The sequence below is a fragment of the Glycine max genome, chromosome 16, assembly GCF_000004515.6.
Source record: "Glycine max cultivar Williams 82 chromosome 16, Glycine_max_v4.0, whole genome shotgun sequence".
Lineage (NCBI taxonomy): Eukaryota > Viridiplantae > Streptophyta > Magnoliopsida > Fabales > Fabaceae > Glycine > Glycine max.
The window spans coordinates 34,473,350-34,501,325 of record NC_038252.2 but is presented as its reverse complement, the minus strand read 5'-3'; the positions used below and the strand labels follow the sequence as shown (position 1 = coordinate 34,501,325).

General features: G+C 32.5%; 2 protein-coding genes, 1 long non-coding RNA gene and 1 other non-coding gene across 5 annotated transcripts; 2 read left to right on the top strand and 2 right to left on the bottom strand.

The window, feature by feature from the left end:
- Nucleotides 1–1,908: 1,908 nt before the first annotated feature.
- Nucleotides 1,909–3,263, bottom strand: LOC102664608 (uncharacterized). Its single transcript, XR_418900.3, has 3 exons — nucleotides 3,103–3,263; nucleotides 2,895–3,013; nucleotides 1,909–2,396 (listed from the first exon to the last, which is right to left on the bottom strand). It is a non-coding gene; the product is annotated as an uncharacterized lncRNA (long non-coding RNA).
- Nucleotides 2,425–2,498, bottom strand: LOC112999833 (small nucleolar RNA snoR60). The gene has a single exon (XR_003265051.1). It is a non-coding gene; the product is annotated as a small nucleolar RNA snoR60 (small nucleolar RNA).
- Nucleotides 3,264–5,611: 2,348 nt separating the features above from the next.
- Nucleotides 5,612–11,126, top strand: LOC100809612 (kinesin-like protein KIN-10C). Of its 2 annotated transcripts, none has more exons than XM_003548991.5 (18): nucleotides 5,612–5,958; nucleotides 6,616–6,772; nucleotides 6,919–7,119; nucleotides 7,238–7,418; nucleotides 7,696–7,901; nucleotides 7,994–8,235; nucleotides 8,326–8,371; nucleotides 8,889–8,933; nucleotides 9,014–9,196; nucleotides 9,313–9,369; nucleotides 9,474–9,530; nucleotides 9,701–9,791; nucleotides 9,878–10,167; nucleotides 10,252–10,298; nucleotides 10,421–10,442; nucleotides 10,525–10,593; nucleotides 10,717–10,755; nucleotides 10,877–11,126. In XM_003548991.5, exons 1-18 carry the CDS (start codon nucleotides 5,780–5,782, stop codon nucleotides 10,919–10,921), a joined length of 2,157 nt encoding a protein of 718 aa, XP_003549039.2. In that variant the 5' UTR covers nucleotides 5,612–5,779; the 3' UTR covers nucleotides 10,922–11,126. The 2 variants fall into 2 exon arrangements, with proteins under 2 accessions (XP_003549039.2, XP_025982027.1); XM_026126242.2 differs by having other exon boundaries at nucleotides 5,654–5,958; nucleotides 9,014–9,152; nucleotides 9,311–9,369.
- A 6,164-nt stretch (nucleotides 11,127–17,290) lies between these two features.
- On the top strand, nucleotides 17,291–26,347 carry LOC100809067 (uncharacterized). The gene is made up of 10 exons (XM_006599504.4): nucleotides 17,291–17,492; nucleotides 21,068–21,301; nucleotides 21,823–21,959; nucleotides 22,118–22,162; nucleotides 22,246–22,299; nucleotides 22,993–23,097; nucleotides 23,201–23,404; nucleotides 23,873–23,958; nucleotides 24,612–25,603; nucleotides 25,701–26,347. The coding sequence occupies exons 2-10, from the start codon at nucleotides 21,109–21,111 to the stop codon at nucleotides 25,955–25,957; spliced, it is 2,073 nt and encodes a 690-aa protein (XP_006599567.1). The 5' UTR covers nucleotides 17,291–17,492; nucleotides 21,068–21,108; the 3' UTR covers nucleotides 25,958–26,347.
- The last annotated feature ends 1,629 nt before the right edge of the window (nucleotides 26,348–27,976 follow it).

Sequence of the window (27,976 nt, the reverse complement as noted above, 5' to 3'; positions counted from 1 at the left end):
TGGGTAAAATTAGTTAAAAACTTATGAGTTAGCTAAAAGCTTATAAGCTATATATGCTAGAAGTGAAAAATTAAAAGCTTATAAGCTAGATGATTTGATTGAAAATGCTTGGTAAGATTGATTGATGAAAGGACATATTCTTTTCTAATATTTAAATTTATTTCAATAATTTATCATCTTAAAAAGTAGGATAATAATTTTGTATCATGAAAAATAGTAAAAATTTGGTGATTTTACTCACTGTTTAAAATCAAGTTTTAATATTTAATTTTTTTATTAATGATATTATCTTAAAACAAAAATAAAAATTATGTTTTCCTTATAATTTTTATTTTTTATCAACTTTTGTTTAGTGACCAAATATTTTAAATAAAAAAAATAATGTATTAATTCATTAAAATAAGTAATTTAACATTAAACAATATAAAAAATAGAATTTCAAGTTTAATAATAACTAAGAAAATAAATATGCATCTAATGTTTGTAACAACTTACAAGCTGGTCAAAATAAGTTTGATGAAAATAACTTATAAGGCGGTCAAAATAACTTATAACTCATAAGCTTCAATTAGCTTATAAGCTTATTTTTACCAAATATTGTTGATTTCCTAATAAATCGTGGGACAAGTTGTTAAATGTCTTAATGATTTCGTAATATATGATTATCTCCCAATAATATTTCTGTTTTCCAAAATTTAAATTCTATCATATTGATGAATTCTTACACTTGAATATACAATTTAATTACAAATATGAGAGCAATTTATCCTTCAAATTGACTTGTTATAATTAATATAAGAGAGCTATTAAAATTAATGATATTGTCTTATATTTCAACATGAGAAACTAATTATTAAGCACCAAATTAATTCTCAAAAATATAGAAGATATGATATAATTTATTGTAACATGAAATTATGATAATTTGAGTTTTTTTTTTAATAAAATCATGTTTTTTATTTATTTTAGTAACACGTGCATCCAAAACAAAAAGTCGGATCTCCGTGTCATCTTGATGTCTTGAAGAGGAATTCGAGTAACCCATCACATGATTTATTTCTGTAGAAGTAATTGAAGTCTTGTAAAAATGAGTAATGAATTATTATAGTGGATAGTTAGTGGGAGAAATTAAGATTGTTATTTAAAAAAGGAATGTAGATGAAATATGTGCAGTGAATGCATGTGCCTCTCAGGTTTCACGTAAATGGAACTGAGAGCTAGCAGACAAAGAGTTGTAAATTAAGAAAAGTGCCATTATAAATTATAATGCTAGCTAGATTTGTAGATCCAAAACTGGCCCCATAAATTCATCATTATGTTCCTCTCAACCACCTCAACCACAATGTATTGATTAAATTTTGTCATGGGATAATCTAGAACTAGAATAGATTCTTCATTATAATGTTTACTATTTTCTTAATTTTCATTTCCTTACATTATTTACATGAGTATTTGGTCAGTTCAGTATGGGATAATCTCTCTTTTAATAAAAATGAATTGATGGAACTAATATTTAAAACATGCATGTTTAAAAATATTTTTATAAAGAGAAATAGTGACATTATTTTCATTAAACTTTTCCACAGACAAATGTTACTCCACATGCACATCAACATCAACGTTAGCTCAAAGTAGAGAGAAATGTGGGCCAATTAGATTTGGAAGCTTTAGGATTGTCCTTAATTTTCTTTTTGACTTCAGATCTGCAACTGAAATTGCATGCTGAGGAATGAACTTGTAGTTTGTTTATAACTTACAAATTTTCTTGGATTCGTATAACTTGTAGGTGGTTGAGACCTGCTATGTACTTTGATTAGTATAAATTAAGTTTAGTTTAATTTGTTGTTGTAAGAAAAAGGCTAATTAAACAACAATCACAAGACGTGAAAAGTTGCAGCCAAAACAGTAGAACATACCTAGAACAAAGTTCAACCTCCCTTTGGTTCTATCTAGCAAAACCTCAAAAAAAAACCAGAAACACAAATTACCAACACAGTGTACAAACCATCACAGAACCCCCAAAGATCACATAAAGGATACAATAATTCACAGTTTAGTTTAATTCTATATATTGTTGGTAATTATCATCGACGATCATATATATATATATATATATATATATATATGTATATATGTATATATGTATATTTATTAAAAATGTGGAATGCTCCAGGGAGGCAACTTCTTGCTGTAAATAAACTCTCAATATAAGGAATCTCTGAAATCTTCTCAGAAGATATTTTACAGTATTTTCTGCATGTCTGCCAATTCTGAGCTATCGTCAGTAACATATAGCAAGCAAGCTATCTTCATGCAAAGTTGGATTGTTCATTTCCTGATCACATTGTAAAAGTCTTGCCATATTTCTGATCACAAGCATCTTCGTGCAAAGCTAGCTGGAATCACAATATTGTAAACTTGATGAGCATCAGAAACTCAGATTTGCACAATCTATGATATCTTCAAGGGGAATCCGTGTAAATCATCATCACATGAACAGACCATATACTCAAGGAAATTAAACCAAATAATATAACTTGAAATAAACATTAAATTGTAAAATGCAATGTTGAAAAACTAAAACAAGAACTCTAAATTTAGCATTTTATGTTCAATAATAACACACATGTCGGTAACAGTAAATCAAGCTAGAAAATTCTACACACAGCCATAAAGTGTCGTCTAGGTCAAATCCAGCCAGTGCTTATTGTCTTAGGGGAAATAAATTATAGCCCTTGATAATAACCATTTCATCATAGCAAAAACAGAAAAAATTGAAAATTGATTTTGGTAGTGATAGGGTGCAAACAGAACAATCAGCAGAGGTCCAAGCAGAACATACAAGGGTGCAGATCAAGGAAAAGCCCAATAGGAGAGTCACAAGACCAGCTTACCTTCGAGACTATGCTTGAGGGCAGCTCGGGGATTTCATCTTCAGCATATGCAGCACCACCAATATCGTATATAGCTTGATTTGGAATTGTTCCCGATAGCTAGACAACTACGACAAATTCTGTTAGTGCAGAATATTAAATTCTGTTAGTGCAGAATATTCTTGCAAGTAATCCAATCCTATTCTGTTAGCAAGAATTCTATAAATACCTATGTAAATAACCAAATCAGACATGAATGAAAATAGCAAAGTTCCTCTCCTTTCTGCTTTTCTCTGTTCTTCTCCCCCCCTTATTTCTAGAGGTGCTGGCCTCGAACCCAGCATTATCACTTCTGTTCGTAACAGGTAGCTATCCAAACCCATAACTCATCCAAATCTATCTTGACCGGCTTAATTAGAACGGAAAGGCTCACTTATAAAAATAAAAGAAAAACACTTACAAGACTGAAAAGTCTTAAATTATTATTGCTATGATGGAAAAAGAGTTATATGGTAAATCAATTATAAATTATAAATTATTATCGATATATTTTTAAGATAATTATTATAAAAATGAATAAACTTATCATATACATATTTATGATGAAATAACAATATAAAATCAATTACCTACTCAGTTCTGGTAACTCATAAAATGTAGTTTAGTCATGCCAGAGTGGGATTGTGACAGGATGACCCTTATCGCCCTATTTATTTATCTTATGTGCCAAATGATTCACAACACTCATCAGAAAAGCAAAAGCTAGTGGGGATATTCATGGAGTGCAATTTTGTAAAGGTGCCCCTATTGTGAGTCATTTATTATTCACATATGACAGCTTCTTATTTTTTCGAGTAGATGAAAGGGAACGTATGGCTATGAGGAAAATTCTGAAACACGTACGTTATGAGGATGTGCCTCAGGCCAAGCTATTAATTTAGCAAAATCGGAAGTTTTCTACACCAAGAATGTCACTATATATGCCCCAGCGTGATGTTGTTGCGTCTATTCTTGGAGTAACAAAGGCCCTTGGAGAAGGTAAATATAGCAATCCCGAGCTATTGAATGTGTGCATTCTTATTACCTAAATCCATTAGGGAGGAGATTGAGCGCATGATAAACTCATTTTATCATGCCAACAAGAATGAATCTTCAGACCAAAAGGGTGAACTAATACTACTAAAAAAGCTGTGTGGCATATGTGAAGTGCATTTGGAGAATGAGTGGCATATATATTTTAATTGGCTGTGAGCATGCATGCAACTGCTGGGAGAGGAAGTAAATTTATGGCACCAACTAGATCAAATTTTAGGAATGTTTTGCCTCTTACACTTGAGAGCGAAGCTTTAATTAGCTCTATTGGAGGCAATTAAGTGGCTGAAGGACATGCAGTTGGATCATGTGGATATTGAACTACTGCACTGTCAACGTCTAGTTTTTGTAGTTAATAATAGTTGTAGGGAAGACTTATTAGAATTTTGAAGCATTGTTCAACAATGTAAATCTCTCCTGCCAAATATTAAGATTAGGTTTCTAAGGAAATTATTTTTTTTGCTGTCCTTTTTTTTATCTGTTTCCATCGTTAATTTGTGTTAATATTTAATTTTGTGATTTAATTTAAAATTGTGTGATTTTCAAGAGACAACACGGAAATCGTTGAAATTGCTTATTACATTTTGATGGAAATGAAATAATTATTTTGGTTTCAATTTTTTTTTTTTTACATATTAATGTATAACCTATTTTTCCTAAAAGTATAATCCAATATCTTATAACACTTATTATAAAATTTTATGTACCAAAAAAAATCAAATCAATTGTTTTACTAAATTACTAGCTTTTAAACTCGATGATATTCCCGAATCTGTTTATTACAGGAAGTTATTCAAAAAAATTATAAATTATAAATAAATAAAAATTTAAAGATATTATTGATTAATACGAAAAAATATATTGATATTTTTTCATAAAAATATTAATTAACTAATAAATAAAAATATTTTACTACTGTGTTGAAATATATTATTCATTAATAAGAATTTAATTAGAATATACTGATAGAGTTAAAAAAATACACTTTCATTCAATTAGATAGTGTCATATAGATAGTGTCATATATACAAGCTTACCATATATATATATATATATATATATATATATATATATATATATATATATATATATATATATATATATATATATATATATAAAGTTGTTCTAATAATAATTCTTTTTGTTAGTTAATAATGTAAATTTTACAATAATAATTTAAATAAATCATAAATTATTATATATGATAAATTTATTCACTTTAATTATATGAGATGATTTTACTAATTTACGATGATAAACCCTTTATATTAACATTACACACATAAATTTGATGTATTATGTGTATTTTTTAGTGTATAACTTTTTTAATGATGAGAATTGAACAATTCTTTTAAAAATTAATTTATAAAAATCAAATGGTTATTCTAGTTATTGGTTGATAAAACACGTGAATTATTGTAAAAAAGTAGTTGTGATTATAAACATTAGAAAATATTTTATAAAAAAATCAAAATAGAATTTTTACAAAATCGAAAAACCAAAACAAAAACACACCATATTTAATATCCACACCAAAACGCACAGCTTAATTCATGGCTTACTTACTACATAGCGTGCCCGAGAAGTGTTGTAGTAATGGAAAAGACTAAAGAGTCCTTATATTTGGAGCGTTAGAGATAGTGAGAGAAAATTTTTGAAATATTTGTTCCAATATCCAACGGCTACTTCCTATTCTGCTTCTGCTTCTACTTCTTCTCCTTTTCATTTCTCTGCGCTCTCTCTCTCTCTCTTCGAAATCAAAACACACTCTTTCTTCTCTCTCGTGAATTTTAGATTCTTTCGCTTTCTCTTCTATGGATTCAAAGCGATTCGATCGCGCGAGTCGCAAGGTTCGGGTCGTCACCAGGATCCGCGGGTTTGCGGGTCCCGAGGCTAATTCCGAACCTGCCGCTTCCAGAACGGTGGAGTGGGTTTCGGTGAACCGCGAAAATTTGGAGGATGTCACCATCTCCTTCGGAGACCAATCTTCCAGGTATTGTTATTGTAGTGTTTTCTTTTTACTTTTGTTCAAGAAATTGATTGAATTCTGAGTTTTGAGGGTTTGTGGTTCCTGAATTGTGTGATGTTTGGATAATTACAGTTTTCATGAGTCATAGCTGAATAATAATATTTTCCCTAAGTCTTGAGGGTTTGTGGTTATTGAATTGTGTAAGGTTTGGAGAATTAGAATTTTCATTAATCATACCTGGTTAGTAATACATCCTCTGAATCTTGAGGGTTTGTGGTTCTTGAATTGTGTAATGTTTAGACTTTGGATAATTAGTTTTCATGAGTCATAGCTGAATAATAATATATCCCCTAAATCTTGAGGCTGTGTGGTTATTTAATTGTGTAATGTTTGGAGAATTAGAGTTTTCATGAGTACAGCTGAATAGTAATAGTAATAGTAACAGTAACAGTAACAGTAAAAGGAACAGTAACAGTAATAATAATAAATATATTTTTTAGATGAAGTAGATAAAACAAATTAAAAGCGGGACTTACAATCTTGAAAATTTAATGTCTCTTAGGTCTGGGAAGTTGAATTTTCTTTTTTTTTTCTTCAAACTATTATGAATAATTTTCTTGTGGGTTTGATTTGATGAAAGTGGAATCATGGCACTCATTTGATTTAATCTTTGTTGTGTAGTCGGTATTCGGTGGACTATTGCTATAAGGAAGATGAAGATAATGAATTGATATATTCAAGGGAGGTGAAGCCTCTTGTGTCTGCAGCTTTTGATGGTCATAACAGCACTGTTATTGCACATGGTGCTAGGGGTAGTGGAAAGACGCACGCAATTCAGGTTTGACTCACTTAGTCATCATGTTAGTTTTCTTTTCTTCTTTTTTCTTTTGGTTGGTGGTCGAGGGAGTGTTTATGAAGAATTTTGATTGGTGATTTCTATGAAATTGTATTGTTTTGCTAACAATTACTCCTTGGGTGTTCAAGGGCTCTGCTGAGAGACCAGGTTTGGCAGTGCTTGCTATCGCTGAGTTTCTTTCAGTGGCTGAGAAAAATGGGAAAAACATAGCTGTTTCTTTCTATGAGGTTGATCATCAGGAGCGGGCCATGGATTTATTAAATCCAGAGAAGCCACCAATTTTGGTTTTTGAAGATCATGGCAGAATTCAGTTTAAAGGACTAACTCAGGTAGAAATCTTTTTAACTATTTCTGCTGCTCAGTTTTCTAGACTAGAGAAAATGGAGATTTCAAATATGGACAGTAGACAAGTAAAATGGGGGCTTTGCATTATGCTTTTGTCGGCAGGTTCTTGTGAAATCCATTGCTGAATTTCAGAATTTGTACTCCTCTGCATGTTTTGCACTGAAGGGAGCTCCCAAAAAAGGAGGATGTGAACATGTTCATAGAAGCCACATGGGATTAATCGTCCATGTCTTTTCCCAGAATGGAAGTCTTGTAAGCAAAGTGAATTTTGTTGACTTGGCAGGTAATAATCATTGCTCAAGTGAAAGATGCTAAATAATCTTTTTATTTTTCTGGCTCATGTTGACATTTATAAAAATCTGAGAGAGAGAAAATATCAGAGGTGAAGTGAAATATTATTCAACCCAATGAGAAAAAAGTTACACCTCATCTTATACAGTAGTTACACAGATGTAATGTAACTGTGACTCTAGTCAATTAACTACTTCAGTACAATATATACTGAAGTTAATTACATTTAAAATTTGACTAGCAGTGTTATACTTTTAACATTTTTTCAGGTTATGAAGATGCTAGAAAGAAAAGTGGTGATGGATCCTACCTTGCTGAGATTAACAAAATTAACAAGTCAATTTATGCCTTATTGAATGTTTGTCATGCTTTGAGTACAAATGAAAGTCGTGTTGCCTACCGGGAAAGCAAAATTACACGCATGCTGCAGGATTCGTTGAGGGGGACTAGCAAAATTTTATTGGTTTCATGCTTGGTAATTATGACTGGTTTTGAGTTCAAGTTTTCTTTCCTTATTGTGTGTCAGTAATTTAACTTTGATTTTGGTCTTTTTTTCCGTGAATTTAGAACCCATCATTTTGCCAAGACACTATTTACATGGTTAGCTTGGCATCACGGTCATGTCATTGGATTCATCGGGCATTCTTAGATTCCACCAAGAGAAATGCAAGTTCAGCAAAACAAATGGTGAATTCTCATAAGAACCAGATACCCAAAAGTGTTTCAGGAACAGCAAAGAAATTACATGTTTCTTCTAAATTACTTGATAAAAAAGTTGTTGTTGCTAAGAAGTCTGCAATAAAAGGAAGGTTTGTACTGAATTTCTCTACATATTTTGTTAGTTTTCGTTATTTGTATTTTTTATCAAATTGTGGATATTGACTTTTCTTATTATAAAGGAAATTGTTTGATGAAGCCAGTCACTCTGTTACTAAAGCTGAGAAGGTATTAGACTTTCTTTTCTAAATATTTTATATTGTTTTTATTTTTTTCTTAATCACATGAGAATGAACAATTTTTTTTGTTTGGCTCAAAGGAGAGGAGGGGTTGTAAGAACAAGTATGCAGATAGAGAGGGATAAATACTAGTCTAGCTCAATTTGAACTAAAACATAGAAGTCAATTTCAGACAGAGAGAGGGATAATAAAATATTTTTCACCCCATCACTCTTATCTATATCACTCTCTCTATGTGTGTGTGCCCTTAGTAATTTTTTATTTGTAAGGAACTAAGAACTAAATAAAATTAGAACTTAGTTTATCCAAGCATAAATGGTTTTGATACAGGCAAGGTCATTGTCATTTCAATGTTCGACCATTCAAAAAGTACAGATTATAATTTTATTTCTTATTGATAAATTAGGACATTTTTGAAGTGGAGAAAAAATTGTATAAATAAATAAAACTATCCATTTGTAGGGACTATGTGAAGTGTTGTCATTAATGGATTTTGTTTCTGGCAGGAAATTGCTGTTGCCCAAGTTACTCAAGCATCAAAGTCTTTATTGGTAATACATCTTTCATATTTTATTTTCTTGTGCTGTTGTTAAATTAGGAAGCTCAATGCATCAATTGGTCTCTAATGCAGGACAATTCATTGTTGGAAACTGGAAGTGATGTCGTACTCAACTCTGGAATGGAAAAGAAGACTGGAAATCATGTTGTACTCAACTCTGGAATGGAAAAGAAGACCAGAAATCATGTTGTACTCAACTCTGGAATGGAAAAGAAGACCAGAAATCATGTTGTACTCAACTCTGGAGTGGAAAAGGTAATAAATAATTTACCTTAAATCCTAGCATGATTAAAACCTTCACAAAAAGAATGTTTTCAATTTTTTCCCCAGACATCTTGTTTCATAAGAGATTGCCAAAATGTTTTATGCAGGATGACTCATTTTCAAAAGCTAGAGAGAACGTGAAACTTGATCTGATGGTGCAAAATGTAATGACCTGATCTTGATTTGGACCGTCTCTTAGCCAATAATATTTGCAATTGATACTTGATATAGTTTTTAGTAAAGAAACTGACAAATACACTCTATACAGGATGATTCATCTTTTAATGCTAACATTGAAGTGGAACTTAATCCCCTAGCAGATCAGGTAGTTTTATCAATGCTGACACATCTTCCTTTTTTCTTTTTTCAGTTAGACATTTTTTAAAACCTATCAAAACCTTCTTGGTACTAAAATGTTAGCATGGTTGTTACAAGAATGCCTTGACTTAGGTACAGAAGACACTTAATTATGTTCCTGCTTGTTTGTTTATGTAGGGTATTTCGGTGGATGAGGAGGATCATCAAAAGGAGCATACTCCTTATGCTAGTAATTACTCTGAAGTATTGGCAAAAATAGTTCAGGAAGGTTCGTCAATTGATGACTTTCGAGTGATTGTTTGACTGATCAGATGATACACAGCTACATTGATTTTTTTTTTTTGTCATTTACAGACCATAGCATAAACAAGGAGAACAACAATTCAAGGGCAATCAGAGATGATTCATTGGCTATTAATTCACCACCTATCAGTTCTCAGTTGCAGGATCTTTCTAATAGTCTTAAAATGCTATATTCTTCAACCCCATCATGCATGCAGATACCAAAAACGGAACCCATTCCACTTGATATTGTTGAACCAAAAACTCCAACAATTGAACAAAACATGAGCATTAACAGATGGGATGCAATGAATGCCAAAAGTCCCTGGGAGACATTCAGCATGCGAGGTTCTGGAATGAAGGTCTGATCCATTCACAATATTGCCAAATGATTACATTTGGTGTGTCCTTTATTGTTTTTAACTTACAATTTATTTGAATTGCAGAGTTCTCTTGTTCAAGAATACCTCAGGTTTTTAAATACAGCTAACAAGTAAGCATTTCATGTGGTTGTCATAAAATATATTATAGCCTTTAAATGAGTCAGCATTTTATACCTACTATGAGAAACTCACCGGTTTATCTTTTGTTCTTTTATCTTTTGAATATGAACAGGGAGGAATTAAAAAAATTGAAGGTCAGTAATACTTCTCCTTTGTTAAGATGATATTTTTTTCTAGTGTACCTTGGGTTATAACTAATTGAACTTTTTCCTACAGGGAATCGGGGAGAAGAGAGCTACCTTCATACTTGAACTCCGAGAAGAATCTCCAGAGCCTTTCAAGAGTGTATGTCCCTATTCTTAATAAAAGTTTTCCCACTACAGTTTTTCCTTTGTCATTTTTTTTACCGGTTAAATGTGTTTATACATCTGACAATTTTGTGATTGTGAACCAACTTTTCATTAACAGCTGGATGATTTGAAGGATATTGGGCTTTCGGCAAAGCAGGTATAATTCTCCTCGTAGTATTGTCACGTTCTTTCTAATTTTTGTTTGATTACCCATTATAAATGTAAAAAAATTCAATAGTTATTGACATGTAACTATGATTGCTTTAATTCTCACACAGGTTAAAGGAATAATGAAGAAGGAAGTCGGAGAGCTTTTCAGTTAGTTATAAATGCATTGCGGGATTTATACAAGTTTCTGGAATATTTTTTATGTATTAATGTATATCCATGGAGAATATCTCTATTGGCAACCCAAAGTTGCCCTTGACTTGTGTAATATTATGAGATGTTCCTTGACTAGTGTAATATTATGAGATGTGTAGAAAATGATATGAAGAAGAAAAAAACGTGTATTTTGAGAAAATGATATGAAAATCTTGTCATATAGTTTTTTTTATTCTGCGCTTAATCTTGTCATATTGTTTTTTTGAAAAGTAAAAAATCAAATTATGGTTTCAAGTAAAAAATGTTAAATGCATGAAAATTTTTCATAAAATAGACCTGGTAATAAAAATATTCCTTAAACATAGTAATGGGATAAATATCATTTTTGTTTTTAAAAAAAAGATTTATCTATGTTTAAAAATGTTTTTTCATAATAGTAACTAACACAATTTAGCTTCTATTAATATAATAATCTTTTAAAAATAAAACATTTTTTTAAAATTACTTTTTTTAAAGTACAAACAAGCCCTAAAGCCTGTATTTCTCTCCATCAAAACCCTTTATTTAATTATATTTTTTCCATTTGCTGGCATTGTCGGTGATGTAGAAATTAGTATGTGAGGGATGTAATAGAGAATTTTCTTTTTCATCTCAAAACGCTTTATATATAATCATCTAAGTGTCTACAAAAATGAAACAGTCAGTCTTATAACTAAGATCAATGTGGTCTAAGTTTTCAAAGGCACTGCAAATATGCTGATCATATAAAAAGCCACAATAGGATAGCTTATAGGCATCCAAATATATATACCCACCAATGTGCAACCTCCAAATACTTAGGTCTTCTATGCTAGGATATATAGATCACTACTCATACACGTGAGGTTAAACAAGTCACTTGCAAATACTTAAGAAATTAAAATTTGTACTTAAGTCTCCTAATGAGCTTTTTTAGGTGGTGACGTGGTGCTGCCCTCGTGTGCATGGATGATGCACCAATCTATTCTCTCGTGATATTCTTGGCATATTATTATGAAATATTTCTTGATTATTATTCGGTACTTCATGCATGTATTGCTTAGCATAGAGGACTTAATCCATCTATTTTATATTTTGGGTTGCTATATATTAGGTTTTTGGGTCATCCAATATTCGGAACATCCCCCTCCAATTAGCCTGTTATTGGTTGATTGGATGCTAATTTTTTGTTTGGACTTCACAATTTACTAGATCCTCCAAATCAATTGACACGTTATTTCCTATTGTTTCCAATCAAAGGTTCCAGTTTCTCACTGCCTTAACTTATGTTCCGAGGTCATTTTGTTGACTTAACATAGTTCGCTAGGTTTCCTCAACTCCTCAAAGTGTTTTTCCTTTTACTTTTCACTTTCTTCTAGAATGAGTAGAGGGTAATTTATTTTTGGTCCTAGTGAGAAGGTTATTGTTTAAAATTTTCTCACTTACCCTTCCAATGTTGATGAATTTTGCTAAGTAGATATAGATGTTTTAGAGACTTAGTCACATCATAGAAGGATTTAAATAAATTGTTGATGTTGGATCTAGAACATTAATCTAGCACACATCAAGCAATGGAAACTTGAATCACACACACAAACTCACCAAGAAACTCACCAAGAAGAATGGAGAAGATGAGCAAGAAGGAGATGGAAGAAAAACAGAATAACGGAATTGCACGGAATTGCACACAGGTATATTTTCTGAAACGAAAAAGTATTTATCTCATAACAAAAATGCTTCCCCTTATTGTGAAATTACATTTATTCCCCTACTTATATCAGTAAAAGACAGAATTACCCATTTCTCTAATAGTTGATTGATTAACAATATTGAGGTGATATGAACCTGATAAGAGTTTTGTCAGTTGAGATTTTTTGACTTGCTTAATAATATTTTTATATGCACATACAAAAAGATAATATTAATAGCATTTGTTACTTGCAATTTTATACAATTTTAACAATCACAGCTTAACTGTTGCTGTAATCACAAGCACATTATTTTGAGATGAAAATTTGGATCCCACCATTAACTTTTCAATGCTGCCCAAGAGTGCCTTCACTCCACAGTTCACACTAGCATTACCCACACCTACAAACTACAAACAGTACGTTGGTGTTTTAACTGTTCATTTTTTCTGTAAAAAAAAAAACTGTTTATTTTTATCCTGATGAAATAATGGTGGCAGGAGCTGATGACATATTATTCAATGATGGTGGCGAGGAGAAGATGAATATGTAAAAAGAAAAGAGTGAGAGAGAGAGGAATGAAAGAGAATTGAGTGGTAGTAATTAGTCATTTAATTTTATTTAATTTTTAAAATTAAATGACTAATTACTATCACTATCATAATCCTAAATCAAGGTAGGTAGGTATTAGAAGAGATAGATGATTGAGTTTTTTATCCATAATTTTTTATGTACATTATTAATGAAATTCAACTAAAAAATAATTCAATGTATCTTAATAAATTTTATACTATTTTAAGATAATTGTTGGTTATAATTTATTAATATACTCTAACTAAAAAACAATTGGGTGTACAATGTATATTAGTAAGCTACATTGTGAGTGAATTTAGGATCCCGTTTTGTTAATATATTTAAACTAAAAACTCCTTTAAAGAACAAATAGTTGTATTAATTATATGACATCTATAATAGAGTGGATTTTTAATGCACATTTGATAAAATATATTTTTTATAGGGTTTTAGACAATGGTACGATTTTAATATTGCCCTTACACGCACCTTTCCTCGCTCAAATTAGGACACTTTGAACATTTTTTAGATGTTTATTTTTTATTTTATTTTATGAATTATACTATTAGTTAGGTGACATTTGTTAAAGAGTGGGTTTTAATGCACAGTTTATAAAAAAAATTAGGGTTTAGTCAATGGGTTTTAATATTGTCCTTGTTGAATATTTGACTTAGTGTCTTAAGTTATTGGTTATTATGTTTTCATTTATTATATTTTTAAATTTTAATTTTAAAAATAACAATATCAGATATGAAAAATTATATAAAAAATTAATTAAAGGTATTAATATATAACTATCATTTTATTTATCATATGTAATTATTTGTAATATATATTGGTAATGTTTTTAAAAATTATTAATATGTAAGTACCACTAATTATTTGTATCTTGCATAATAATTAAAATTGTGTAAAATATTTTATTAAAACCACAAATTATATATATATATATATATATATAAATTTATCATATGAAATTAAAATTTATATTATATATATGAATAAATCAATTAGGAAATTATATTTAACTAATTTTTTTATTTTACTCAATCGAAGATAGTCAATTTAAATAATTAATCTTTTTATATTTTTAAGAATGTAAAAAATTTAAAGAATAATTTCTACAACTTCCATAAAAAATAGTTAATTGCATTTATTTTAAAAATAATATACAAATATATAAATTAGCTATAAATTATAATTTATCGAATTATCATAATCTATGACTAACATAAAAAACATCTCGTGCTTCTTGGATAATACAAGCTATACCAGAAGGGCACGCAGGCCAAACAGAAATAACATTATCAGAGTTATCATAATCTGTAAGTGTGCTTGATCGACAACTTCCAAGAGCGAGAGAAGAAGGTTCTGATCTTAGAAACAATTGCTGCATGCATGAGGGTGATAGGATTATAGGAAGACACCCCTCTTTCTAGTAACTTAAAAGGGAATTGTTTATATATATAATGCAATTTTTGTTTTTATTCTGATAGTAAATATATAATATAATCTTTTATAAAATTTTATATTATTATGCCAAACACGTGTAATTCTTTTATATAATTGATGTTAGTTATAATTGCATATTAATAATTTTCTAAATATTATCAAATTGTTGCATTACAAATAATTACAAATGATATATGAAATAATGATTATAAGTTCATCTTTTTAGTTTTTTTATTCCATTTTTTTATTTGATATACTAAAAGAACTAATAAAGTCAAACATTCAATAATGATACTATTAAAACTATAAAATTGTAATAAATTAAAATTCATAAATAATGAGTAGATTTTTTAGTTTAAGTTCAACTCATTTAGTTTATGGATCAAATTCAACAAACTAATTATCAATTCGAGTTTTAAATTATTTTCGAATTGATTTAATTCATTACCACCCTTATTAGCATCTTGCACTTTTTAACCTCAAGCATTGGCCTGAGGGGTCACTTGCTCTTGTGAATGGGACAACTGTGGTGATTTGGATCATTCAAAGATCTTGGTTGCATTGTAATGTTGAGTAAGCAACCACTAAAGGAGAGACAATTAATTCTTTTTATGCCATAATGAAATATTTCTTCTTATATTATATTATGAGAGAATCAAAAGAAGATTAATCTAATTACATGATTAATGGATTGTTTATATACATGGAGAATGAAAGGGTCAATTACATTGAATATCTATTAAAAGATATAACTAAACGAATTATCACGGATAGTCTTTAATCGTATTTTGATTATCTAACATAAATAACTTCCAAGTTTCTCACTAGTAATTTCATTTTTGTCTTCCTCCAAATCAAATTTGATAATGAGAAGTCATGGCTTATAAACAAGGCTAGTGCATAGAATGAGCTGCCCAATTAATTTTAAGTTGACACACATGGCTAGAAATCTAATATTTCTTCCTAAGATCAATGCATTTTTCCATGTTAAACAAAGTTCTTCAAGGACTCCACCTTCTATATAACATTCCTCACATTTATAATTCATAACAACTTGAATCGAAGATAATCTTTCTTCTCCCTTGTTAGTAATGGGTTCTAGGTGTCGAAGACTTTATTTTTAAATGATATTTTCTAGAACAAAATCTTTTTTTTTTGGGTGTGTGTGTAAAAAGGCTTATAGTATTTCCAATCTCAACTCCTCGGCAATACAACTTGGAGGGCAACTAGAATATGAGGGCTAGCATAGTCTCTAACTACCGTGGTTAAACCATGAGCTATTAGATTGACTTGCCTTCTTACAAAGTAGACTATAAAGTCTGGACAAGATATGATAATATTATTACATTGCAGTATAATACTCTCATACTCAAAATAATTAGCCTTTCTTATTACGAATGTTATTAGCTACTATTTGGCAATCCACCTCAAAGATAACCTTCTTGAACTTAAGGCTGAGAATTTTTTATGCTAATGCATGCATGTATCAAGGATCTAGTCTCATCCCTAATACAAATCCCTATTTCCATGCAACTCTTATCCTCATAATTAAAATGATACATCTATGTTGCATTTCTTGAACCCATGTAGAGGTGGCATCCACATCAAGTTAGTACAAGTTAAGACTCTATTGGCTGATATATGGTTCATGATTCACTTCTTGTGCAACCTTCCACTGGGCAAGAATTTCTTTAGCTCTGCTAAGCACATGCATGTTCCTCAATATATAACAGCCTTATCATTAGTGGCGGACCTACATTACTTTTGAGGGTGTGCACTTGCACCCTCTCATTTTTTAAAATTTATCAAATTTATAAATAAAATCTTATATTTTTATATTTTATTTTATTTATATTTATATAATTAAATCTATTGAATTTATTTTTTATAATTTACACCCCCACTGACTTAGGTCTTGGATCCGCCACAGCTTATCATCCCATATCCTTTCATTACGAGCTCTCTGTAAACTCCACTACACCATACAACAATCAATCACCTTATCTATTTTCCTTGTGGGTAACAACAGAAAGACAAACTACTCCTTAAAGCCCTGTACCTGATCTACAATACGATCTACCATTTTAATTATCAATATCGCCAATTCCCAACACTTTCTAGAACAAAACCTTTATCCACACCCAAATTGTTGAATAGTATGTTATATATGTGTAGCCAAAGAGACCAAGTCAGGGAAAATATATAAAATGTTGGATAAAAACTTGAACAAGTAGTTTCTTTTCATTTTATGTAAAATTTGTTTCATATGATCGAGCATTTATGATAAAACAAAATTTCTATTTCTTTTTTTTTTCTTTTTTACAAATTACCGTCCTAACAAGGAGATTTGAACTTAAAACATCATAAAACTATTTAAACTTTCTACCATTGTACTAACCCTAGTAGGTTAAATAAAATCCACATGCTTAACTAACAAGATTAATTAAGTGATTTTTTTTATAAATCAAACAATAAAAAAACTCGTTATTAGTCATTACAATGAAAAATAGGGTTTAATTTGTTTTGTTGAGGTTAGGGTTTAATTTGTTGAATTAAGTTATAATTAAAATTTTGAGATTTTCTCCTAGATTGGCCAAGCCAGCTTGGCATATAAATTTACAACTCACTCTCCCAAACGCCTTCATTCCAACAATTTCATGTTTCATGAATTTCATATACTCTGTCTCTTTCCCTCTCTCTCTAAACCTTCTTTGCTGATCGCTTTCTCGCCTTTTCTCGCCGATTTTCCTTCCCGCCAAACACTCCGTGTTCCCCTTCGCCGCCGCTTCGCCGATCCTCGTTATTCTCGGAGCTCTCTCTCGTTTCTCATTCCTATTCGGTACGTGATCCATTTTCACTCTACTCAGCATTCTCTAATTCCCTCACAAATTTTTACTTCCATTCAAATCGTTTTATCTGCTATTTCATTTTTTTTCAATTTAATTTTGAATTTTCAGTATTTTGGTAGTGTGGAATGCATTTGAAGCTTGGAATTGTGAACTAATTTGTTTTTTTTATTTGTTCTTCTGTTTTGAATGTTTTCTTATAATGCTGGTTTGTGAAAGATCGTGGATGCATGCGTTTGGTTCGGGTAATCGTCGTCTGGTTCTCTAGGTTATGGGCATTGGTCGTATCGATCAATGGAGAGGGAGAAGAATCCGAGTTTTGTCCATTTTGCATTTCCTTTTTATTTTTTTTTCTGATGAGTAAAAGAAAAAGGAACAACAAAAACCAGCAGAGATTGTGGTGATGTGTTGATATTGATTGGTTGGAATTGGATTCACTGTTTAATTTTTGTGTGGTATGGTGGCATTTTTTGTTTAGTTTTGAACAATTAAATTAAATTTAATAATGTTGGATAATTTTTTTGAAAATGAGTAAATGGAATGATGTAGAAGTGAGTAGTACTTGACCAGTGTGTGTTTTGAACTTTGTAAATGATTGGCTTGTTTGTAAGTGAAGTGACCTTCTTGTTGTGTTGTTGGTTCTGGCTGCGGGATGTAGTTTTTGGTTTCATTCATTGCATCTACAATTGCTGATGTGAAACTAAATTGAATCCGGTGTTAGATAACTGGTGCACTAATATAAATGTCTAAATTGTTGCCAAGATTTAAAATTGCGGTTGCAGTTTTGTCATTATGCTTTGGAAAATTGCAGTTAAATGCCGGTTATGCAGCCACAATTGCAGTTGTGGTAAGCCCAAAAATGTTGATGTTGTGGGCCTGTGGCTGAAATCACAGTCCTGGACCATTTTTTAAAATCATGATTGTTGCTGTTATGGGGGTACATGGAATTTATGTATAGAGAAGGAAAAATGAGATCCACTTTACTTAATCCCTTTTCTTTCTCCATTCAGTCCAAATTCAAGAACTAATAATTGCTAAAGTTTTTGTTCAGTTTCTCTTTTGTTGTATTTTAGCCTGTTTTGGTTATCGCAACATGAGAATAAGCTCAAGATATTCTAAAATCGGCATTGCAGTATCACCCAACTTTAACAATTGGGCAGATGTGGTGATTGTGGCCCTATATTCACCTTGTGCTTCTTCAGGTTAAATGTATGCTGTAATTTAGTTTTTTTTTTTCTGTGTGCTGTATCACCTAACTTTAACAAAAGGGTTTCTGGCCTGGTTAAATGAGTGGTGGGGATCAGCTTTAAATGGTACATTTGCAGGGGTACAAAGGGCTTTGTGCCTTCTGTGAAAGTAGCGGCCAAGATGGCTGTGAAATTGCACGAATGTTGCCATGATTCTTGCTGCTACAGCCACAACGACATATCACTCTGCTACAGAGATCATAGAAACAGCAACATGCCATGGCGCTCTGTGATGGTGCTATAGTGCTGTGATATGCAATATTAAATACTGCGATTTCATTTATATAACTTAAAATTTGGGCTTAGGGCTTAACCTCAGAATTTGGCTTGTAAGAAGGGTATTGCTCAAACTTTATAAGCACTAATTGGGCCTTATCTCTAGTTGATGTGAGATTAAACACACCCACTTGATCAGGATTTCAGACTTAGGGTTGTGCAAATGGTCATAGTGGGAGGGGAAAAGGGTTTCTAACCTGGTCAAACGAAAGGGGGGGGGGGGGGGGGGATCAACTTTAAATGGTGAAAATTGCATGACTGCCACCATGATTCCTGCTGCTACAACCATGACGATGAATTGCTCTGCTACAGAGTTTATAGAAGCAGCAACAGCAGCAATGATGCTCAGTGTTGTTAAATAGCGGCCATGGTGTCACCATGGTGGAATGACGTGGCGAATTTTTTGCCGACTGCCATAAGCAATTTGTGAAGGGAGGCCTGCTGTAAGGCGCAATGGTGAAATTTTGGCCTTCCACCATGTTCTGCCGTCTGCGATGGATAATAATTGATAACGATGGCTGTGATAACAGTGGCATGAGCTCAGGTGGTGGGTCAATGTGGGGAGGTGGTGGTGGTAAAGGGGGATGATACATATGACACCTAGTTTGATAATGAAATGCTCATCAGAACAAGGACAACACCAAAGTTAGGAAGCCTAACAAGGGCATTAGAAGATCTTCAGATTTTCTTATTTCATACATAGATATTGTCTACAAACAATTCAGGAGAATTTTTCCTATTTACAAATGAGATTTTCTCTTACACCCTTGTGTTGTTCAATCTATTTTTGGAAAGTTAATTATGTAAGATAAATACATCTAATATGGCACTTGTCTGCTGCACTGCACTGCACAGCACAGCACACAAAACCTATTAGAAATTTGCTGCATGGCTTTAATGGGCATGGGTGGAAGTTACCAATGTCACTTGTCCTTCCAACATGATCGTCTGATCTGATATTATGCATGGTATCTTGGAACATGCTATTTAGTCTGATCTGGACACTAGTTTTTAACATTTCAACCAAGGATACGTTTAGGTAGTGCAATAATGTTTTTACTCTGGCATTGATCTATCAATTTCCAGGACTGTGTCTTTTCTTTGGTAAACATCTGGGAAAAGTGATATGTATTTTTTCCCCTCTTTAAGCTTGTCTTGACAACATATACATGTTCATTATAAATTGAATAAGCAAAGTTTCACCTTTCCTTGTGATAGTACATCAATGTTGTTAATGGCGGATGGCGGTTCATGGCGGAAAGTAAAAAATCCGCCATAAAAATATGGCGGATGGCGTAGCGGAAAATGGCGGATGTCATGGCGGACCAAAAAAAAAAAAAAACATATATATAAACTCATTGAAATTGAAAAAAACAAAGGATTGCATTCAAATAAACTAAAAAAGTTTCATGAGTTCATACAATAATCAAGTACCAACACCAAATAAACTCATTAAAGAGTTCAAATAAACTCAGCCATTTAAAAGAGGACTGAACAGAAAAAAAAAAATTGTGGTGTCAAATACGAAAAAAAAAATGGGACTGTTAAAAGTAAAAAGGGGTGTCAAATAGCAAAAGGAAAAAAAAAGCTGCAGACAGAAAACAGGGGGTGTCAAACAGCAAAAATAAAACTAAAACCCTTTGCGACAGCTTCGTCTTCTCCGCGAGAACTTCTTGCTGCAGGCCGCCGTTTGTGACAGGTGCGTCGCTGCCGGAGCTTGTCGCCGCCGTTTGTGCTGGTGCGTCGCTGCCGGAGGTCGTCGCGGCTGCGTGCGCGTGCGGCTGCGGGTGTCGCGGCTGGGTGCACGTGTGGGGTGCGGGAGGGACGCGGCTGGGTGCGCGTGTGGGGCCATAACCGCCACGACCGCCATGGTTATGGCGGCCGCCATGGCGCTGCCATCCCAAACCCGCCACGCCACCGCTATTCGGTGGCGTTTTTTCGAAAAACCGCCATGAAAATCCGCCATGGCGCCGCCATGGCCGCCATTTAATAACACTGTAGTACATTTAGTTCAACTTACATGTATTTCTTTATACTTTGTGCAGGTAGTCTAGTAAAATTGCTTGGTAAGCTTTTGTGTGAACAGATGCCAATTGCAAAACTCAAAGCCTCTGGCACTCCAGATGTGATGAAAACCGAAGACAGAATAGATACCTTAATCAGACAGGCAATTGGCAAAGAACCTTTCATTCCTTTTCCAAGGGCCAGTGAAAGCCCTGTACAGTGGATTCAATTACTCCATGCTTTAGATCCGCAAGGTGTCAGCAATACTTTTTCAGGTCTGAATATCATATTTTTGGAGGTTCATTTTCAAAAGCATTTAGCTGATAATGATTAATTTAATTAAAGCATGTATTTATCACGTGATATGTATAGCATGCCTGAAACAGTAAAATTAAAAAGAAATAAAGAAGAGGTTTAAAATCTTTAGAGTTTAGTTTAGACCACTGTTGCCTTTGTGTTGTTCTAGTCAAGCTTAAGAGAGTTATATGTCTAAAATATCATATGTAACTTTGGTGCTACAGGTGCATTTAGTTGTAAAGCCACTTAGGTCTTGTTTAGATAAACTTCTCCATAGACACTTATAGTTAAGCTTCTCGCAAAAGCTAAAATCAACTTATGCTATCTACTTTTATAGAAACTCCATTTAACTTCTCCAAAAACTAAGGTGCTTAAGTTGATTTTAGCTTATAGAGAAGCTCAATGCATTTTACCTCCATATTTTCTTCTCCTACGAGTGCATTAGAGAATTTATCCAAACGGGGCCTTATTCTGATATCACTTCTCATTCTTTTTACAGAATTTCCTGGGTGGCCTTTGTTCTCTCCTCTGAAGGTTCAGTTGCAGAAGTGTGACAAATGTTCTCGAGAGTTTTGCTCCCCCGTTAACTATAGAAGACATATACGTGTACATCATCGGTTGAAAAAGCTTGATAAGGTATTCTTTAGATCTCAATCAATTATATCTATCATATTATTTCTCTTACTTTACACATTTACCCTTTTGTATTTTCTAAATGATGTACCTAGATAGCAGCTTCTTTGTTTCTTTTCCTTGTCATCCTCAAGTTTTCATATGTTGTTTACATATTGCAGGATTTTACAAAAACTAAGGATCTTTTAGGAGCATATTGGGATAAGGTAATATTTCGTCATTGTGAATCTAACATATATGAAGAAGACAACTTGCTTTGATTTGTTGATTTTATTCATGTTTTGAATAGCTCTCCGTAGAAGAGGCAAAGGAAGTTGTATCATTCGAAAATGTGCTGCTGGAGGTAAAATCTTGTTGCTCTTTATATGATTTATTTATTTGAACATAAAGTTATTTTACCTTGGTTGAATATTGTTGATATGCCAAATATGAAACATTAGGCTGTGAATTGGAAGAGAGTAGAATGAATCAGTGAAATTAAACCTCACATCTCCAATGCACTTCTTCATTTGCTCATTTTAATTTGAGACATGAGCCGGGTGACTTTTCATGGTTTATGGCTCTCTGAAGTTTTGAAATTCTGCCATAAATATACTATAGTCACCTAGAATCTATCTGCACCAAAATAGCAAAACCTTTGAAACAGCCATGAGCAGAATACCAAAGAGGGCTATAAACAGCTCAATTTTGTATGAAAAGGGGTACTGACAAACCCCCTTAAAAGATGTGTATTTAGTTAGGTAATCACATAGCTTGTAAACTTCCATAAATTTTTTCTCCTTGTTTCCTCTATAGTGAACTTTTAAAGAGTAGGGGAGTAAGTTAAGAACAAAACACCCCTGCTTATGTTGGCTGAAAGGGAAAATATGTGTCCTAGGCAAGACTTATAAGAAATAAAACTGTATAATGCAGATGCAGAGATGTAGCTCATCCCTTTTGGTTTCTCTTTATTTAATCTTTTATTGTTTATCGTATATCCTATTTTTCATAAATTAATCTAAATATTTTGTTTTCCCTCATTGACAATGCTTTCTAGGAAGTTCCAGCTTCTTCAATTTTAAAATCTCTGACAACTTTTATTCAAAACCAAGGATTTTATTCTTTTCCTCAGTATTATCTGATGGCTGGTGCTGCCCTTTTGGTAAGCAGCTTTATGGTCTGGCTTTTTAATTAGTTTTTCTTGTTAAATTGTTTTAAATATGTATCTTTGGTATATTAATGCAATATGTCTAAATTGTTTGCAGGATATTGTTCAATCTAAACCTTCCTGCTTTCCTATATCTTCCCAGGAGTTGTTCAGTATCCTTGATGATGCTAGTGAAAATACTTGTTTATGTGGGACAGCAGAATCAATGCAAAGATATGTATTTGATGGAGAGGCTGGAAAAATTGGTCTTGAACCAAAAAACCTAGTTGCTTGCACAAGTTTCTTGCTAGAACAGAAATTGGTAATTGTCTTTCTTATGGTATGTTTGGTTGTGGAGAAGTAGGAGAGAAATGAAGGGAAATTTTCAAAATTTAGTGTGGGTCCCACACCTCTTTCTCTCTACTTTAATTTAAATATTTCTTCTCAATTCTCTTCCATTCTTTCATCTTCTCTCCAACCAAACCAAACCATTAACTTCAAAATTGGTTTCAAATGGTGTGTTTTTCAGCATCAAGGATTGCTGAAAACCAATGCAATTCAAATGTCTTCTATTTTAATAATTGACTCATAGATCCAACTCATGTCATGTCATAATATTTGAATTTTTGGAGGTGGCAGTGGAACAGAAGGTCATGGTATACCTTGCACATAAAATACATTATGTCAAGCCCTATCTGTATTTTATAACAAACCAATAATCTCACTTTCCCCAATTAGTTCTTTCTGTCATAGTCATGATGAAATATGAGTTTTTTTTTTTCTCTTTTAGGTGAAGGCATGGCTTGCTGACAAGGATGCTGAAGCACTAAGGTGCCAAAAGCAATTGGTGGAGGAGGAAGAAGCTGCTCAGAAAAGGTACCTGGTTGAGAGCAATACAATAGAAGTCTAGTTTTTTTTTTAATCATCCTTCTTGAATGAAATTTAGAATTTAGAATTTAAAATGGAGTCTGAACAAAACATTTTTGTTGTTGTTTTGTGAAATAATAGATCCATTCCCACAATAAACCTGTACAACTAAGAAACCAAAGAAGAACCTAGTGCTATTTGGGTTGATAGGCTCTTGATAGATATAAATCCTTGATAAATCAGTAGGAATAAGTGTTTTAGGAAAGCTAAGGACATAATCAACCTGCACTAAACTCTCATGCATAGTTTCAGTAAATTTGGTTAGTTCATCTGTGTAAACTCGTGCACAATGCTATTATTTAGCTGTTCCTGCTGCTTTGGCTTTATGAGTACTTCTAGAATGTGCTTAAATTAATGTATGAACATAGGATGCTTCTGCTATGATTTTCAATTTATTTTTCTTATATTTTATTTGAATTTTATATGATTTCTGTAACTTCTAATGAACTATTATAAATAAATCCTGTACCACATTTTAAAGTTAATCTTTATACTTCTGTTTAGTAAAAATTACAAGAGATGCAGCTGAAAATATACTCTTGAAAACTGGTCAAGTATGCATAATAGGACCCATTATTTAATAATCCTTTCTAATTTTATAGACAAGCTGAGATTTTGGAGAGGAAACGCCAGAAGAAGCTTAGACAAAAAGAGCAGAAAGCTAGGGAACAAAGACACCAAGCTGAGGCAGAAATTAAAGGCGATATTGACAGTACTGTAAAGGCTTTATCACCGGCAGAAGCATCTTTAGATACATACAATTTTGAAGCTCATAATCCAAGTACATTTTCAGATAACGCAGCTTCACCTGTACCTTTCCAATGTCCTGACACCAGTGAAGAAATAAATGGGGATATTCATTCAGAGTCTGAAACTATCACTGATCAGGATATTGTGAGACAGTCAGCACATGGACATAAACATAAGCGCCAAGCAGTTGCCAGACAACAGGGGCTGCCAAAATTACAATGGGCTGTAGCCAATGGTTTGCATACAAAGCAGAATTCTCCAGTGTCAAAACTTGAAATCAATCAGAAATATGGAACCCACTGTGATCAAAAGGCATCTTCTATAGTTAATGGTAGCAAAGTATGGACTCGGAAGTCTAAAACAGAAATTGACAAGGTGGTTTTAAAAACCATAAAAGAGAAGGAACCAGACCAAGTTAAGAATCAAGAAGTCTTAATAGGATCTATATCTGTTAATCTTAGCAATTGCAGCCAATCAGAGGGTAATATGGTGGCTTCTCAAAAGGACTTCATTGTTGAGAATATGGGAAAGCAGAATATTTCTCGGGATAAGCCAATGAAAACTGATCTTGCCATGGGTGACAACAATCGCTCAACAGTCAAGTTTTGGAGGCCAGTTAGCCGGCTTGAAACTAAAGATCCACTTCCAGTTCAAAGTGGCGGGACAAAAGTTGATGCAGTTCATGAAAATGGTCAAAACTTGTCAGGTCCAAGTTCTTTAAGGGTGTGTACTGCTGCCGGTGGTGATATTGGTTTTGCTAAGTATTTCTCCCATACAGAGGATAAAGCAGATCCAGGAAGCTTCTGGTTCGACATCCAGGCTGCAAAAGCTTTCCTTGCACAAAGTAAGCTTTGTCACTTCATGCCTTTGCTGATAGTCTGATCAAATGCTTGGCTGGGTCTTCAATTAATATTTGCCTAATCAAAACTATTTTCATGCAGGGTGGAAGGAAGCTATCTCATCAGAACATGTGACATTGGTTATTTGCCCCGACTCGGAACCTCCTGGGTGCGAGGAGATACAGGATTTGAAAACAGCAGCATGTCAATCTTCTGATATGGATGGATGTGACATTGTGGCAAATGCAGATAAAAGATTGCCTGCAACCTCCAAAGTTGCGAAATCCAAACCCAGGTTGAAGAAGTCTGAAAAGGGAACCAAGATAAAGTATATTCCAAAACAGAAGACAAATACCTAGTGTGAAAGAATAAATTGGAGTTGTTAGTTATACAGATATACAGAGTTTGACTTTGTTGCCAATTTATGTTAGCAGAGGTCCAAGTTTTACCGGATGGTCTTCTGTCAGAATGTTGAAAGTAGGTTTTTGCCGGAAAATCTTTACATTCCGCCCCTGTTGTCCGAAAGATTTCATATGGGATTTTGGCTAGTTAGATTCTTTTTACTTGTTGAATTATTACCTTTTTTTTTTGTAATAAACTTGTTTGATTTCCGTACAGGTTGACTTTTTATGATGCATTTGTCATCATTAGGCAAGATTTTTTCTTCCATTCTTTTTTGGCATAATTGTCTAAATTTTGCTTGTAGTAATTCTATTATTTGGGATAATTCAAAAATCCCTATTTTTTTAGCCTTACCATTTTCTTGCACTCCTGCTCAACGCAGCGTGTAAAGAATGTTTGGTTCTTAGATCTAAGTGCATTTATTCCGTTCCTCCATGGAATGTTTATTTTGATCTTGAAGTAGTGTTGTGCGCAGATGAAAAATGATAATTGCATGAATACTGAACACCAGATTTGAACTGTTGTAAAAAGTGTAAAGAATTGAACTTTAAAAATATGATGTCTTTTAATGTGATGGAATATTTTGAAAACCAGGATTAGGATGGATATCTCAACCAGTAAGCCACCTAGCATTTGTGTCGTTTATTTTTACTATTTTATGTAGGCTTTTTGTTGGGATTGATATAAGCATTATTATATAAGTGGCAAAATTCAATGGTCGCAATTTTTAGCTGTGATACATAAAAGTGTTAGTTTTGTACGATGTTAAATTTAAGGAGTTATACATATAATCTGGTTCTTAAAAGTGTTGAGGTAGCTAGGGTTATTATGGTGTTTGAAAGTGTGTTTATACAAATTGGTCTCTAAAAAGCATAGAAGTTAACCATTTTGTTAATGGTTGAAGTGTAACCATACAGTAAACACTATATAGTAATAGATAGGTTCATTTTGGTCTTTGAAAGAATGGGTTTATATAAATTGGTCTCTAAAAAGTATAGAGGTTAACCATTTTGTCAATGATTGAAGTGTAACCATATAGGAACAACACTATTTTGACGAAAACGCATGAAGTAGTAGTCATTTGATTGTTTATATTCTTGTTGACCACATTAGATGAGAGAATGCCTAATACTTATTTTTGCTAGAATTTTGACAAATCAATTTATATAATTTTCATAAAGAATTTCTTTGTAGATTTATCTTTTTCCGCATCCAAAAAGTTTGTGTGTATATTGTTTTGATCTGAAATCCACCCACTCCCTCTAATGAACGTATCTAATTTAAGTAAATTCTCAAATCTCTCTAATCTTAACATCATGAAGAAACGAATGGTGTTTTTCATAAGAGGGTTTATATATGATTTCGATATGAAATCAACGTAATGAAATAGTGAGATTGAGGGACGAGGTTACAAGTGATTGAATACAAAGAGTAAGAAATTTTGGAGTTGTCCATTTTTTTAGTAAGTTCCTTCCTATTTGAATTCACCATCAAACCTATGTTTTAATACTCTATTTTGAGCCCTGAAAAATGTTGAAAAACCCTTACTACTACCACTTAATGATACTCTACTTCAACACAACAAAATCATGGACCACACAAGAATAATGCAAATTACTCAATAGGAATCACATTAAAGACATGCATTTAATAAGAAGTCTCTTCCTTCACATAGGGACCATGTCAAATGTACACAAAATGAATATTTTTTAACTCCAAGAATCCCAAAATATTCGATCATCTTCGACAATTACAATCATGAAAAGATGTAATAATGCATGAAACAATGACGTTTTTCCATCATTGTACATTTTATATAACTATTAACATTTTATGTGTGTGATTAATTTATTAGGAATTCAATTTTCAGAACTAAGTTGTATAGATGCACACCTTTAGGATAAAATAATAATTAAAAATTACTATTATTTTTAGGTTCATATTGTATGTTAACTGAAAAATTGAAGGTTTTATAG